At 31.2% G+C, this 18,282-nt stretch overlaps 1 protein-coding gene across 1 annotated transcript in view; it reads left to right on the forward strand.

Moving 5' to 3' along the window:
* CSMD1 (CUB and Sushi multiple domains 1) overlaps nucleotides 1–18,282 on the forward strand; it is a 2,669,009-nt gene that overhangs the window by 1,990,264 nt on the left and 660,463 nt on the right. Inside the window, 1 exon segment of the mRNA XM_074287957.1 lies at nucleotides 9,231–9,343. Within this exon segment, the coding sequence (XP_074144058.1) occupies nucleotides 9,231–9,343 (113 nt within the window).

Below are 18,282 nucleotides of genomic sequence, written 5' to 3' on the forward strand. Positions count from 1 at the left end.
TATCCTTTAAATATTTGATAGAATTCACTTGTGAATCCACCTGGCTCTGTAGATTTTTTTTCTTAGGGAACTCATAACTTGTTCGATTTCTTTTTCTAAAATGGGACTATTTAAGTATTTTATTTCCTCATATTAATCTGGGCAATTTATATTTTTCTAAATATTCATTGATTAAATTTTCAGCCTTTCTGTCATAAAGTTTGGCAAAATAACTCCTAATTATTGTTTTAATTTCGTTTTCATTGGTAAGTTCACCTTTCTCATTTTTGATGTTGGTGATTTGGTGTATTTCTTTCTTTTTTCTAATCAAATTGACCAAAGAATTTTCTACTTTGTTGATTTTTTTCATATAACCAATTTTTAATTTATTCATTGGTTCAATAATTTTCTTAATTTTGATTTTATTAATCTTTCCTTTGAGTTTCATATTTTTTAATTTGATATTTAATTAGGGGGGTTTAATTTGTTTTTTTTTTTCTAGCTTTTTTGGTTGCATACCTAATTCATTGGTCTCTTCTTTCTCTGTTTTATTCATGTAGCTACTTAGAGATAAAAAATTTTCCCTAAGAATTGTTTTGGCTACATCACATAGGTTTTGATATATTCTCATTATTGTCATTCTCTTGCATGAAATTATGAATTGTTTCTGTGTTTTGTTGTTAGATCCACTCATTTTTTTAGAATTAGTCCTATTAGTTTTTAGTCTATATTTCCCTGTCCTTTTGCTGAATGTAATTTTTATTGCATTGTAATCTGAAAAGGAACCATTTCCTATTTCTGCCTTTTTACATTTGATTGTGTGTTTCTTGTTTGTTTTGTGATTAGATTTGTCTGATTCTGAGAGGAAAAGATTGAGATCCCCCACTAATATAGTGTTGCTATCTATTTATTCCTACAACTGGCTTAAAATCTTCTCTAGGAATTTGGCTATTCTGGGCAAATACACATTTAATATCATTGCTATTTCAATATTTACAGTACTCTTTATCAACATGTATTTTCCTTCCTTATCTCTTTTAATAAGATCTATTTTTACTTTTCCTTTATTTGAGATCAGAATTGATACCCTTGCTTTTATTTTTTTTAACTTTCAACTTAAGTATAATAAATTCTGTTCAGCCTTTTACCTTTACTCTGTGTCAAATGTGTGTCTTGCAAAGAAATATCGTAAGATTTTGTTTTTCAATCTATTCTGCTATTGGTTTCAGTTTTATGGGAGAGTTAATTCCATTCCTATTCACAGTTATGATTACCAGCTCTGTATTTCCCTCCATCCTATCTTTGCCCCTGTATATACTTTTGTTCTCTCTTTCCATCCTGTCCTTAAACATGTGGTTTTTTACTTACCCCACCTAATACCTTATCTTCTATCACCCAGCTCCCCTTCTTCCTATTGCTTTTTAACTATTTATCCACTACTTTATCTCCTATCACTCCTCCTCCCCTTCTCTTTGTATTGTTTTTAACTCACTGTACCCACTTCCTTATCTTCTACCCTTCTCATACCTTTTCTTACTTTTTTCCACAGTGTTTCTGCCCTCCCTTCTATTCTTCCCCTTCTTTTATTTTCCTCTTTATCTTCCTACTTCTTTATAAGTTTAGATAAATTTCTATACCCAACTAAGTTATTAAATTATTCCCTCTTAGATTCAAAAATGAGATCAAGCTTCAGATAATACTCTGTCTTTTTCTCTAAATTGTAATAGGTCTTTTGCATGTGACTTAATTGTTCCATTATACCTCTCCTTTCCTCTTTTTTCCACTACAAAGCCTTTTCTACCCCTTAATGTCTTTTCCTTTGATGTTACCATATCAGGGACTATTTGCAAACACACCCTCTATCCATATGATGCACCCCTCTGTCTACTACAATGACAGATATAGTTCTTAAGAGTTTCAGATATTATTTTCTCATCTAGGAATATAAACAGTTTAACTTTTAAATCATATAAATATATGTATATATATATATATATATATATATATATATATATTTCCCCTGTTTGCCTTTCTTTCCTTCTATTACGTCCTATATTTGTAGATAAAATTTTGTTTAATTTTTTTTTCAATAGAAATAATTGAAATTCTCTTACTTCATTGAATATCCATATCCTCCCCTGAAAGATGATAGGTTTAGCTAGGTAGTTAATTCTTTGTTGTAATTCTAGGCCCTTTGCCTTCTGAAATATGGTATTCCAGACCTTCTGATTCCTTATTTTAGAAGCCACCAGATCCTGGATTATTCTTACTGTTGCTCCTAGATATTTGAATTATTTTCGTCTGAAAGCTTGCAGTGTTTTTTCCCTTGAAGTTGTAGTTCTACAGTGTAGTTCACCAGTTCCTTGGTGCAATGATCTCCTGAAGGATGCTCTCCATGCTCTTTTTTTGGTCATGGCCTTCAGGTAGGCCAATAATTTTAAAATTGTCTGTTTTAAATCCATTTTCTAGATCAGCTGGTTTTTGTTGTTGTTGTTGTTGTTTTTTCCAATGAGATATTTAACATTTTCTTTCATTTTTCATTTTTTTTAGTTTGTTTGATTTTGCTGTCTGATAGAATGATTAATTTCTATTTGCTCTGTTATATTTTTTTAATATATGATTTTCTTCAGTTATATTTTACATCATTTTTTTTTTCTATTTGGTTAATTCTACTTTTTAAGAAGTTGCTTTCTTCAGGAAATTTTTTTTCTTCTTTTTTCCAAGCTGTTGCTTGGAACATGCACACCTCTCATTTCTTTTCTCATTTTTTCTTCTTCCTCTCTTATTTTCCTCTTAAAGTGTTTTATGACCACTTCCAAGAAGTCACTTTGTGCTTGAGAATAATTTATATCACTCTTTGAAATTTCTTCTGTGTTTATTTTGCAATTGTCTGCGTTTGTTTTGGTCTTCTCTATCATTATATAGCTTTCTGTGATCAAGGTTCTTTTCTGTTTCTTGTTCATTTTCTTTCCTTTTCTTTTGGCATTTCCTTTTTTTTTTTTTAACTTTTGTGGTTGAGCTCTTTTTCTGGGGTAAAGGAGGCACTGTCCCTAGCTTCCTATGCTGCTCTGAGCCTTGGCTTTGAACACAGGGGCCTTTTGTGTTTGCAGGAGATATATTAGCTTGCTCTTTTCAGGAAATAGCCTGGTTTCCCAGTATGCCTTCTGATTTGGGACTAGAAACTGCCCTAATGATTTGTTCCTCTACTGAGTCTGAACTGAGGGTCTTAGTTGCTGATTTTCTGTGGTTAAGATTCTCTCCCAGAGTCTATCTGAGCCAGGCTGAGCACCCTTTTCATTCCAGAGAGATTGGCCTTTCTTGAAGTTATTACAGTTTATCTTGAGCTGGAGAGTAGTTCCATTCCATCAAATTTTGTTCAGTTTATGTCTTTTTTTGTTGTTTGATTTGTTTTGTTTTTTGAGGGAAACTGGGAGAGCTCAGGCAGCTTTCTGGCTTCACTCTATTGTTTTGGTTCTACACCTGGAAGTCCAAAAACTGACCCTTTATCAGTCAATTATTCTTTCCAAGTTCCTTTAATTATGTGTTTGTGTATGTGGGGGAGTGGAACAATTTCTTTTCTGAATTTTCTGAATTTTTTAGAATTATATCCGTTCATTCCCTCCTTCCCAACTTAGAATATCCCTAATCTTTCATTCAATTAAAAAGCAGATTTTAGTGTCTTTGTTTAAATGAACATTTCTTATTTAATTATTTTTAATGTATAAAAGTCTAATCCCCTGTCTATATAGATTCCAGCCTTCAGCTCAGAGAAGGGCCTGTACCTGATTCGTTTGGCTATGCTATGCATTGCTTAATAAACTGATATGCTCGGATCAAACTTCTGTTTTCTTTCATTGATACTACAGAGAAAAGGATACGTCATTAAAGGTCACTGCAACCTTGAATAAATTCTTTAACATACTAAGAATTATAAATTTACTATAGTCAAACAATGTCTGATATAGAATAATAACTCATATTTTTACATCACTCTGTAGTTCACAACAATTTCCTTCCCACTTCACTGTTATCCTCTATTACATATAATGAAATGGAGGTTATGAGAAGTTAAACATTAAATGACTAGTAAGTTTTAAAGCTATGATTCAAACCCAGGTCTTTGTAGAGTCAAAGAATGTAGAAGTTGGAATATAACTCAGTAGCCATTTAGTTCAATCCTTAACTTAATTAGTCATTAAATCAACAAATATTTATTAGATTCTAACTATGTTTCAGGTATTATACTAAGTGTATATGTGGCAGGGAGATAGGGGAAATTGAAAAATAGGCAAAAGACCCTGCAAGTAGCTTACAATCTGATGAGAGAGACAATATATAAATAACTATATACAAAGCAAGCAATATGCAGAATAAATAAGAAATAATTAAAAGAGGAAAGTCACTAGAATTAGTAGGATTGGGGAAGACTTCCAGTAAAATATGAGGTCTTACTTGGAAATTAAAGGTAGCCAAGAAAGAACATCAGTATATTCTAGGCATGGGAGACAGCCAGAGAAAATGACTAGAGCTGAGAAATAGTCTTGTTTCTGGAACAGGTGTAAGACCAGTGTCACTAGAATAAAAAATAGATGATGGGAAATATTAGAAGAAATCTAGAAAAGTTAGAGGAGGATAGGTTATGATAAGCTTTGCATGTCAAACAAAATATTTTGTGTTTGATCCTGGAGAGGAAACCACTATGTTTTTTGAGTAGGAGGATGAGACAGTTGGACCTGCACTTTAGGGAAAGTATTTGGTTACTGAAAAGAGGGGTGAACTGGAATGGGAAGAGTTTTCAGATAGGCAGATCCATTAGCAGACTATTACAACAGCCGAGGTGTGACATAAAAATGCTCTCCATTAAAGTGGTGGCAGTGTCAGAGAAGAGAAAGAAGCCATATTCAAAAGATGTTGAAAGACAATTCTGTCTCTAATACACCAGGATAATTCCATTTTTGTTTAAAGATACTTAATAAAGGCAAATCCCATTCAGCCTATTCTACTTTCAAAATGTGTCTTCTAACTATAGTGCTCTTCTACACCACTTCTTTTTGAGCCATGAAGGTATATTAGAACACATAGTAAACTGCTGAATTCACTATTGCTATGGTGGAAAAAAAAAAGTCATCATGGCATGGAAGGACATGGCTACAGATTCTTTGTATGATAGTTGTATGGCTTAGGTAACTATTAGACCTCAGTTTACTCACCTTCAAAATGAGGATATTAAACTAGACTATATCCGTGATCCTTCTCCACTGTAGGTCTATGACTTAAAGGTCCTGTGATTCTATGCTCTATTAAATAAGTCCAGTAAGTTCATACACAAAAGTAATCTCATCAGCATGTGGTAATGTTGCCTTTAACTGTGGAGCTGAAGGAAATTTTAAAATTTATCTTCCTTTCAATTCCCTTATTTTATATGAAAACAAACAACCCCCTAAAAAAACCCAAAATGAAACAAAACAAAACAAAACAAAAAAACAAAACAAAACAAAAAAAAAAAAAAAAAAAAAAAAAAAAAAAAAAAAAAAAAACCAGAGATTCAGTGAAAGAGAAATGAATCATCCAAAGTCACACAGAAAGTTTGTGAGAGATAATTTGCCAATAAATATAGTGTATTTTCTCCATGGCATATTTCTTTAAAAAATTAAAGATTTAAAGTATCCATTTAAAACCTCCAAAATCATTTTATAAACTTTAACTCATATTCCTAAAGATTTCATGCATTAAACTGTGGTTTAATAGTTTAAATCTATCATCATCTTGATTAAACTTTTTTATATATTTATCCATTACCTGGTGCTTACATCATTATTGTGCAAGGTTAGCAGTTGCAAAATTGTTTGTTTGTTTGTTTGTTTTTCCTTTTCCTCTAATCTTCATACTTAAAGTGATTTTATTAGCTCAGGGATAATGTTATTCAGTTAGAAGGATGAAGCAGATATGTTTGCTATCGTAAGTTTACTATTCAGGTCATAACACTATCTCATGAAAATGTGAAGTAATCCTAAAAGAAGCTGAAATTTCTCTAAACTTGAAAATGAACTTTGTACTTACTTTCACCTGGCCTGATTCTCCTCTTGTATGACTCTTTTAGGAATTTAGAAAATCACAACAAATGGAGCATTGGCTTTAGACACAGGAAAACTTCTTCAAATGCTACTTCTAAGTGGCACAAATGTTTATTAGCTCTTGGATCATGAGCAAATCACTTACTCTTTCTTAGTCTCTCACTTTATTATCTATACAGTAGAACTAATCTTGTACTACTTCACCAGACTGTCTTGAGGTTCAAATAATATTTTACAAATTTACAAGATCAATAAAAGTATGAATACTTTTGTGGAGAAGAAACATGATAACATTGTGAATAGAAAACTACTGATTTAGGTCCAGGAATTCATGGGTTCAAATCTTGCCTTTTATAACATACTGACACTATAATATAGGCAAATCATTTAACTTTTCATTACCTCTTTCCAATTCCCTAAAACTAAATTCTACAGTGATTTCAGATCTACATTATTTGAGGGTGCATCATCAATAGGAGTTCCCTTTACTAATAAAATCACATATCTAGTTTAAAAAATGTGATTATCTCTATAGTAGAACATATGCACATTCTTTTATGAGAAAAGGCAAACTAAAGAACCCAAAACATTTGCACTTTTCATTGGATGACAAAACACTCAAAATCATATTGACTGCCTATGTCATTTCATAAAATCGTGAGATAGGAAAAGTTATCTTAGGTACAGTCAGTCCAATGTCCTTCACAAATCTTCTCTACAATAAGCATGACTACAAAGAGCATGAATACTCTTTATAATATTCCCATCTAAGACTCCTCCAGATTCAGTTTGACCATTTCCCCTTAAATCCACAGACCTTAAACAAAATGGCTTTTTAACTATATTGTCATTTAAATCTTTAATTATTCCCTATTGCCTAATATCAAATGCAATAAAAATTACCTCCAATCATTTTGGAAGTAAGTACATAGACTTGTAAAGTTAGAGACAAAAGGATCATTAGAAGACATCTAATCTAGTCCTTTCAGTTTTAAATTGGGGAAAGTTAGACCACAGAGGTAAAATGACTTGTCCAAAGTCACAGGAGTGATACCTAGCAGGCCCAGGTTAATTTTTTTTTTTCCTATTCCATCAAAAAAAAAAAAAGTTATTTAAAATTCAAACTATTCAGATAAGAAGAGTAAAACTTGATTTAGTAAGAGAGGAAATTAAAAGGTCATTTCAGTTAAACAATGGTCTCTTAGCACAAGACAATTTACTTTTCAGCTGAGGAAAGAACAGAAAGAATATTAATAATAATAGGATGGAGGGAGAGAGAGAAAGAGAGACAGAGACTTACAAACATATAGATGAGAGACTGGGAGAGACAGAGACAGAAACACAGAGAGATAGAGAGAGACAGAGAGAGGAAGAAATAGAGAAACACAGAGGGAGAGGGAAGGAGAGAAAGGGAGAAACAGAAAGAGAGAGAGAGAGAGAGAGAGACAGAGAGAGAGAGAGAGAGAGAGAGAGAGAGAGAGAGAGAGAGAGAGAGAGAGAGAGAGGGAGAGAGAGGGAAAGAGAGAGGGAGAGAGAGAGAGAGAGAGAGAGAGAGAGAGAGAGAGAGAGAGAGAGAGAGAAAGAAGAGAAGAGAGAGAGAGAGAGAGAGAGAGAGAGAGAGAGAGAGAGAGAGAGAGACTAAGACAGAAGGAAAGAAAGGGAGAGAAGAGAGATGAAAACAGAGAGAGAGGAAAGAGAAGGGGAGGAAAGAAAAGAGAGGGAGTGAGTGTGTGTGTGTGTGTACTTTTAAGTTGGTTCCATTGCATACATAAAAACAATACTTAAGATATCTTACTCTGAAGAATAATAATTCCTATGTACATATTTCTACATGTTAATATGAACTAAAAAATAAAGCAAGGTTTTTCCCTTTCATCTTTTCTCCACCATCTTATTGTGTATAAGCAAAGGAGTCCTTAAGACAAAGGGTAGAATGTTTCCAAAATAGACCTTTCACATTAATTTTTCCTCCTTAGTCATAAAGGACTGATATTAGATTAATGTGATACCTTTTTTTTGACATAGTCTTGTGAATCAGTATACAAGGATCAAACTTAGACAGAAATGTGAAATGATTTCACAGACAAAAATTTTGAGACAATCCTCAGAGTGACACACTTTTAAGCAACTGGTCATGTCATTGAAATACTCTATTTTTTTCATTTGATGCACAGCTTTCCACATTATTTGACATTTAATGACTGCTATTCATCTTCCTCTGAGGCATCAGGTGTTTTCCTCTGCCAGAGGTGGAAATCCAGTGGTGACAGACAAATAGTGTGATGGATGGGACAAATCAGGGGTTCATATTCTTGGATCTATGTGGCTTCAAGCAATGTTTCCTATATGATTAGAGACATTTGTTTTGATGAAATCAATTTTCTCTCCACTTTTTTATATGCTTCTATGCCATGATTTGGAGTAAAGTTACTGTCTTTAGTGTTTCTGTTCATGGGCTGACAGAATTCATGACGTGACTCTTTTTTTCCCCATACACAATGGCTCATTGTATTAATATTCAGAATGTATTAAATATCACCAAACACTTTTCAATTTTAAATTTAAGCCAAGTGACCAATGTGGTAAGGTCTGTAGTCCTTATATTCTATTAAAATATTTAAGACATATTTAGGAGAGCTTTTGAGAAATATAAATGAAAGCACATAAATTATAGACCATCTGAACATATTGTGAGGTAATCAAGCAATTTCTCAGTTATAAATGCTCTCCCCTTTCAGAGTTACCGTACTACAGTTCTCTGCCCATATTAGTCAATAAATGAACAGGCAAATGAATGAATGCATTTGAATGATGAGACATTATATCCAGAACATGGGTAATAGATTGTATCTATGTTCACATGAGATAAATTTGAAAGGAAGAGAAATGAAACTATCGTTATAAATGCATTGTCAAATTAATTTTTAAAAACAGCATTGGATCAGCAGATTAATATAAACTGAAAGTATTTCTAGATTTACTGAAGGAAGACTATGCTAATTAAGCTTGATTTTTTCATAAAAAAAGATTTTTCACGGTCTTTGTAATATATAGCCAGTCATAAGAAAATTGCTTCATGTTAGACTAATTATGTTTTTAATTGTATAATATCAAAATTGCTTAATAGTAGATACAAACATTATATTAAGTAATATTGTTATTTGCCTTTCTATGCAGACTCACTGGATCTAGTGTACCTGATCTTATTGTGAGTATGAGCAATCAAATGTGGCTACATCTCCAGTCTGATGACAGCATTGGTTCCCCTGGATTTAAAGCTATTTATCAAGGTATGATTGTAGATTAATGGATTCATTCAAAAGCAACATACATATGTGTGTGTGTGTGTGTGTGTGTGTGTGTGTGTGTGTGTGTGTGTGTGTGTGTGTTTTAATCTGGGCTAATTGGGCAGCTTGGTAATTAACCTGGATAAAGTGTTGTGCCTGGAGTTAGGAAGCCTTAATTTCCAGAATTTAAATCTGGCCTCAGATATTTACTACCTTTATAACATTGGGTAAGTTTCTTAACCTGATATACCTCAGTTCTCTCAACTGTAAAAGGAGCTAGAGAAGAAAAAAGCAAACAACTTTAGAAATTCTGCTTAGAAAATCCTAAGCAGGATCATGAAGTCAGACATGACTGAAAACAACTGCACAACAATATTGATTAAGGGCTTTAAGGGAATTAATGAATGTGTCCTATTTATAGTGCTATTGTGAAGATTGATCTTTTATTAAGTTAAATAAATATACTTTATTTTATTAAGAAATACTTTTTTGTTAAAATACTAATAACATAAGGTCATCCTGTCTACCTACCAAGAATAACTACATAATTCATATATGCTTAAAGATTCAAACACATTTCTTAATAATGGTTAATAATGGATTGCTAAACTAAGACAAATTGAGTCAAAAAAGACATAGATAACCCTATATGAAGCTGAAATTCAGTTCTTTATAAATATAAGATAAAGACCGATATAGACCTGTGCAACTAAACCTAGCTGCTTTTTAAAACATTTGGTCAATTTATATAAATTGAAAGAAGACATTACTACTTATATAAGCATTAATGTTAATCCTAGTTCCTGCATTACTTAGCAAAGAAAAGTATAGAAATAGAAATTTGTTGGTAGAAATATTTTCAAATGTCAATGAGGAGATTTGACAGAAAGAAATGTGTAAATGTTTCAAATTATGGTGAACAAGTTTGTATCATAATCCCTAGTACCAGTGAAAAGTGTTGAAAGAGTGCTAGGGGCCATGATATACTAAAAACAGGTATCAAATGATGGAGTTTGTATAATCTTGGTGCTGTTTTCAGTGAATCACAATGTAACTATTAGGTAGTGAAATGTGGAGGATAAAAAGGCTGTGAGAATTTCACAGAACTGTGGCTCTGGAGATTGGTGTTTTCCTTTGTTGCAATAATTCTAGGAAGAACAATTAGTCAAGAATTGTTGTATAATATCTGTGAGTTTTTAATGCTATTTGAGAGCCAGAAAAAAAAAAGCATCTTGTAAAAATTATCTGAATAGGGATGTTATTCTTCCTTCTGTGACCTTTACTTTTTGTTTGGTCTTTCATTATTAAGATGTTCTCCTTGCTGTGGATATTTTGCTAACAAAGGGAAACATGGATTTGGGTTTATCCTTTTATGAAGCAATTCCGGCAAGAAGACATAACAATGGACAGATGTTTTAAAAATCCATTAATTTATGCAAATCCCAATAGAATGAAAGCTCCTTAAGGATAAAAATTTTGGCACAGTGCCTGGCACATAAATATTTTATAAATGATGGTGGAGTTGTGAACTGATCCAACCATATTGAAGAATATTATGCCCAAACATTATAAAACTGTGCAAACAAACCCTTTGTTCCAGCAATGCCACTGATAACTCTATATTCAAATATATCCAAAAAAGAAGGAAGAACCTATTTGTACAAAAACTCATTTTAGAAGCTCTTTTTATGGTACCTAACAATTAGGAATCAAAGGGATATCTATCAATTAGGAAATAGTTCAACAAGCTGTGATATGTGATTGTAATAGAATATTTTTGTGCTATCAGAAATGACAAATAAGATGATTTCAGAAAAATCTGGAAAGACTTACATGATAATGCAAAGTGAAGTGAACAGAACCAGGAGAACATTGTATATAGTAACAATAATATTGTGCTATGTAGAACTTTGAATTGCTTAGCTATTTTCAAATACAATGATATAAGACAATCCCAAAGGATTAAAAATGATGATAAAGCATAATGTCTATCTTCAGAGAAAAAAGTGATATTGACTGAAAAAAAAGACAGAAAAATGCTATTTTTTCACTCTCTTTCTTTCTTTTATCCAAATCTTCTTGTACAAAATGAATGGTTTTACATAATTGGACATGTATAACCTATATCTTATTGATTACCATCTCAGGGAGAAGTGAGGAGAGAAAGGAATAGAATTTGGAACTTAAACATTTTAAATAAAAATATTTAAAAGTTGGGGAAAAATAAATAATCATTTCTTTTCCAAATTTCCCTAGTACTTAAGGACTCCAAATCCAAATATTCTCTTTTACAAATATCTCTCTTCCGCTTAAATGATACAAAGATTTGGAAATAGTAATAGTTTTTCAATTTCAGTTCTGTCATTCAGCCCCTCCATTCTTGAAAGTCATCACAGAAAGCGATATATACTCACTTTTAAATATTTCTGTATAGTATTAAATATTCTGGATAGTAGATTCTCAGATGTTTCTGTAGTATAGTGAATTATAGACCAATAATCATCTATTGTACTTATTAAATATTTTGTGTTTGTAAAGTATTCTTTATATATTATATCATTTAATTTTCATAGTAATTCTGTGAGAATATATGTAATCATTATGTTTATTGACACAGATGAAGAAATTTAAGTTCAAATAGATTCTATGGCATGACCAAAGTCATACTGTTTTTTTAAGTGTTTATAAAATATTTGAACTCAGAACTTTCTGAATTCAGATTCAGCATTCTGTTCACTAGACTAATCTGTCAAAAATAACACTATAGAATGACTTTGAACTTATGTAAGATTTTATTTTTAAAATAATACAATTAATCTGGACTAGTACGAGGAATATTAGAATCTTGGAAGGACATTTATGTGAAGCACAAACAAATAAACAAAAAACAATACAAAGAATGTAGTATATACTATGATTTTTGAAGACATGTGAATAAGAATGATTAGACAAAAAATCCAGTATTGATGTAGAAATAGGCTGAAAAAGTATTAGAATAATTTATGATTTTATATTAATTAAAATATAAGTCAGTGGGGGCAGCTAGGTGGCACAGTGGATAGAGCACTAGTCTTGAATTCAGGAGGACCTGAGTTCTAATCTGGACTCAGACACTTAACACTTCCTAGCTGTATGACCCTGGGCAAGTCACTTAACCCCAGCCTCAGAAAAAATAAATAAATAAATAAATAAAATATGTCAGTAAAGTTTAGATTCTTGAATTTGTTTACAAATTTATATATAATATATTTAACATATTTAATAAATGTAAATTGTAATAAAATATATTAAAATTAGATTTTGATTAAATCATTAATTGACTTGTGATAGTATATTCTTTGATTATTTCTTTTTCACAATAACATTTGCATGGGCTAAGAATTGATCTTAGAAATTTCTTTTTTTCTTTATCAATTTAATATTTTCACCAGTTGCATGTAAAACAATTTTAATATTTATTTTTAAAATTTCAAGTTCTAGATTATGTCCCTTCCTCCCTTCTTATTCACCCCTTGCCCTCCCATCCTCTTCATGGAAAAAGCACATATGGAGTTATTTAGCTGTTCTGTAATTGAAGACAAGTCTAAAGGACTTGTGATGAAAAAAAAAATGCTTATGTATCCATAGAAAGAATTAATGTTTCTAATCAGACTGAAATATGCTATTTTTTTTTTTACTTCTTTGGGTTTTTTTTTGTTTGTTTCTTCTTGCACAAAATGATTAATGTGGAAATATCATACATGACTACACATGTATAACCTACATCAGATTCTTACTGTCTCAGGGAGGAGGGAAGAATAACATTTGAAATTCAAAATGATTTTTTAAAATGGATGCTAAAAATTGTTTTTACATATAATTGTGGAAAAATAAAGTATAATAAAAAAGATGACAAGGACTTGCCTAATACATTTGGTAATGATGGATCTAGGACAAAACACACACACACACACACCCCACATCCACTGATCAGCAATGTAGCCAAATTGGCAGAGGCAGAAAATAGTATATTAAAAAGTGAAGGCAATTCAAATGTTGTATAATGTTTGACACAGTGGAAAGTTAATTTTTTCCCCAAAGTTTGGTGTTTAGAAGTAACATACTTTAGTCAATATAAAACTTATCAATATATTTTGATATATTTATAAAATGAAATTTTCTAGAGTGTGATTATAGATATTTTATTTATATTACCTATAACATTATGATGAAATTATATTAATAATCATATTAAATCTAAAATGTTTTGGAAAGGGCATGTGATTTTAATTTGAGAAACCTGGATTGGAACTCCATCTTTGATCATTCCTCTTGTTTTGGCTCTAAGAAAATCACTAAACCCCTCTGAGTATCATATAGTTTTTACTTTCAGGGTTGTTGTGAAGACTGAGTAAGTGTAAATTACTGTGAGTGTGTGTGTATGTTTGTGTGTGTGTATGCATGTATGTGTGTAAGCATGTAGATATAGAAACACTGTGAATAGAAGGAATGCTGGAATTTGTATTGAAAAGACCCTGGCACCTGTCATCTAGAGGAGGGGATGGGAGGAAGGAGGGGAAAATTTGGAATTGAAGATTTTGCAAGAGTCAATGATGAAAAATTAACCATGCATATGTTTTGTAAATAAAAAAACTATAATAAAACTTAAAAAAAGAATTAAAATATTAATTCATCAAGATAATTTAAAATCAACACACATACAAAAAGAAAAGAAAAGATCCTGGCTAGGAACTTCATCCAACTCCTTATTTGTTATATCATCTTGAATGAATAAACTAATCTCTTCTACTACCTTTTATGTTCAATGGGAAGCTTTTGTTATGATAGAATGAATTAATGAATATATAAATCAATTTTCACATACAACAACAATACATAGAATTGTATTGTAGCAATTCAACCATGACAATATTTATGTATAACATTAAAATTATAGTAAAAGAAATTGTGATAATATTACTTTGTGGTAAAGAGAACTTGGATTTTTTTTTTTAAGTTATTCATGTGAACCATTATGGGAAACACATTTAGGTAACCTCATTTACTCTTTAAAATATTCTTCATGGCTAAGTCCTCTTCAGGACCAAGCCCTCTATCTCTTGAAGGTATCTTCTTTCTTCTGGTTAATTGTGGGTTCCCCTAGGGGAATTTTTTTTTCCTTAATCTCACTGTAAGTTCTCCCAACTCTATTTCATATGTGCCATTCCTGATGTCTATTTTTTCTGTTGCCTCCCCCCCTGAATAAATCCACCTTTTGTAAAAGAGGAAAATTTAAAAAAATATATTCTTCATAATTTTGTAATCTCAGTTTACTTTATAGTTGTCTACGTGTGAAGACATACTTGAACATACCTTTATATAACCCCATTATAAAAATTCATCACCATATTTAGATCTAATTAACACTCTTTTAGCAGGAGCAAAAGCAATAACCTTAGTTGTCATGGAAACATGGATCACTTTCCAGCTCTTTGGTCCTATCTAAGTCAAAGTTGAGATGTCCTGGAAAGAGTCCCTATATTAATTTTGTTTTGCCAAAGATTCAAATTCTAAAACTAAAAAAAAATAATAATAATGTAAATAGAGAAGGAAGTTTACAAAGGAAAAGATATTAAAAGGTTAATTAAGTAAAATATGATATCTAAAAATTAGAAAATTTCTATAAATTATCATTTTAATGCATCCTGTCTAGTCAGCCACTGAAAAAAAAATTAGTGGATAATTGAGTATTATTTTAGATTATTGATGTTATTTGGCTTAAAATAATGATTAGTAAGTGAAATATACCCATCAGGAAGTCAAAATAATTTCAAAAAAATGTATTCATTTTTTTTGTCAGTCAGTAAACATTTATTAAATATCTACTATGTGTCAGACACTGTAATAAGTAGTAGAAATAAGGACAAAAAATAGGTTTCAAGGAGCTTATAATCTAAGGGCAAAGTTTATAATCATATGGAAGAATTCTTTACAATGAAATAATAATGATGCTTATGATAGCATTAGTAGAATGGTTTAAGGTTTGTAAAGTACTTTATGTGTGTTGACTCATTTGTTGCTTATTATAAATAATCAATATTATTCTATGAAAATAATGATTTGATATCAAATTGGAAGGAATTCTCAAGTGCAATATTCCAGGAATGTCATCTTGACTCTGTGCTGTTAAATTAAAAAAAAAAAAATATCCTAGATAAAGGAATAGGAAGCAACATTATCACATTTGCAGGTGACACAAACCTGGGAGACAGAGTTACCTGTTGGGTAAAAAAACTAAAAAAAAAAAAAATAATAATAATAGATCTGAATCTAATAAGATGTAATCTAATAGGGATAAAAATAAAGCTTCATATTTGAGTACATTAAATGAACTTAAACACATTCAATAAGTGGAAGATATAGTCAGATAGTAGTTTATCTGGAAGAAATCATGTAGTTTATTATTAATAAACTACAGTTTCAATATCAATTGTGTGATGTCAGCCAAAAAAAAAGTTAATATAGTCATAGTTCCTATTAAAAAGAAATAGCTTCCAGATAAAAAGGAAATTATAACCCTACTTACTCTTAACTGGTCAGACCATCACTGAAATGTATTCAGTTTTAGACATTATACCTTAGAAAAAAACATTGACATGCAAAACAAGGTTGGCAACAAGAATAGTGCGGTCTGTTCAATTCAGGCTATTTGATGATCAGTTGGCAGAAGCATGGAGGTTTAGGTTTTAGAAGATTCAGGAGACCATAATTATTATAGTCTATTGAAATGAGTCATAGAAGAAGGAGTAGATTTACTCTGTTTCATCTCAGAGCTTAGAGAAACACTGGGTAAAAGTTGCACAAAGGCAAATTTAGATGAAGTCAGGGTGAAAAATATACTAATAATTAAAGTTAAATAGAATAGGCTGCCTCAATGGACATTGTACTGTGTATTGTGACTCCTGCGCTTTATGAACTAGCCAAACTGGTTTCCTCTCTATTTTTAACATATGACACTCATTTTACACTTCCACACTTTTATCCTAGCTTTTTGCCATGATAGCAAGATAGTTCCTACTGTCTCTAGTTTATAAAGTCCTTCTCTTTAAAAAAAAAAAAAAAAAAAAAAAATTTAGGTACTATCTTTTACATAAAATCTTTGCTGATCACCCCTCGGTGTCCTCTTTCCTAAACTCTTACATTTTCAGATCTATATTATTTATATTTACTAATTTTTAATTCATGCTATATTCATTTTATATGTACTTAAGGCCCTCATAGAATGTAAACTCATTGAGAGTACAGATTGTTTGATTCTTAATACTTCTTTCCCCAGAATCTGTGCCAGACACATGATAGTTACAATGAATAATCTGAAAGGATTCTAGAGGGGTGTGTGTGTGTGTGTGTGTGTGTGTGTGTGTGTGTGTGTGTGTGTGTGTGATCTAGCTACTTTTTTAAATGCATGGAATAAGAGTGATTTTATTATTTCAGTCAGTCTCCCAATTTATGAGTGAATGAATCAATATTTATTAAAGTATTATTGAAAAGGATTGGGTAAATAATGAATCTTATGGTTTCATTTTGTCTATTAAGCCAAAAGATTGGAGAACTGCAGTTGCTTATTATGACTTTAATCTGCTTTCTTCTTTTACTCTCCTTTTTCCTATATGTATATTTAACTACATATTTACTTTGCAAAACAGGCAGTAATCTTGACTAAATAGATATATATTATAGCTGTTTAGCAGAGTTTAATAACATTCTATTTAAGTAATATAAAGAATGGAAAATTGAATCATTCAAAAAAGTGGAAATAGAATAGATTCCTGAAGAGAAACACTAACATACTTTAAAATAAGTTTTAATAGAAGTTTTATACAAGGACAAAATAAATTATAAGCTCGGAAGAAATTTATGAAATCTATTTATGAAGCTATTGATTGTAAAAATTGTTAGATACAGAAATATTAAAGACTTAAAAATTAAGATAGATGATTTAGAGCTAGTTCTACCTAGAGGCACACAGAACAGGTCAGAATTTTAGCCTGCAATAAAATTCCTGTGGTAATAACTAATACTTTCATCTGAGTTTCACTGGGAAAAAAAAACAAAAACAAAACAAAAAAAACAACTTTTAATACTAATTGATAGACATTTCATAGAAGAATACTACTAATACCTCTCACACATATACCCCAACACCCACACCCACACACAATCCTTTGAGTATTTAATTCCAAAATCCACGGTGTTTTACCACAATAACTCAAACCCTCTAATATTGTTTTAACAAGTACATTTGGGGGGGGAGGGGGCAGCTAGGTGGTGCAGTGGATAGAGCACCAGCCTTGAATTCAGGAGAACCCGAATTCAAAAATGGTCTCAGACACTTAACATTTCCTAGCTGTGTGACCCTGGGCAAGTCACTTAACCCCAGCCTTAGAAAAAGAAAAAACAAAAACAAAAACAAGTACATTGTGGGGCAGCAAGTTATGGAGAGCTCAATAAAATGTATCTAAACATTAAGAAAATTTCTCAGGCATACTCATATTTCTACATAATTTTTTTTGCCAAACTTCTTTGCAGAAGATATAAATGTAACTTGTAAGTAGAGTAAATGTATAAATACAATGGCTTAGTAAGTTTGCTGTTGCTGTTGTTTTCATGGATTCTTTGGGAAAATAACTTCATGTCTCATCCAAGCAGGTTAATTACTTATTATGTGTACTTTGGCCTTTGTGATATTGTCAATGAGTTTATTACTTAAATTACTGGATTTTAGCAATCAAATATTTACCTTGAATTTGACCATAATTTTCTTAAATAAGTATGATAAAAATAGAACAGAAAAACTATGTCAACTTTGATCTTAGCACTTTTTTAGCATCTTGTTTAATGAAATGTGGAACAATATATAAAACACCATTGGTGTGACAGCAACCAGCAAGGATATAAAAGTA

Source organism: Sminthopsis crassicaudata, chromosome 2, assembly GCF_048593235.1.
Source record: "Sminthopsis crassicaudata isolate SCR6 chromosome 2, ASM4859323v1, whole genome shotgun sequence".
Taxonomy (NCBI): Eukaryota; Metazoa; Chordata; class Mammalia; order Dasyuromorphia; family Dasyuridae; genus Sminthopsis; species Sminthopsis crassicaudata.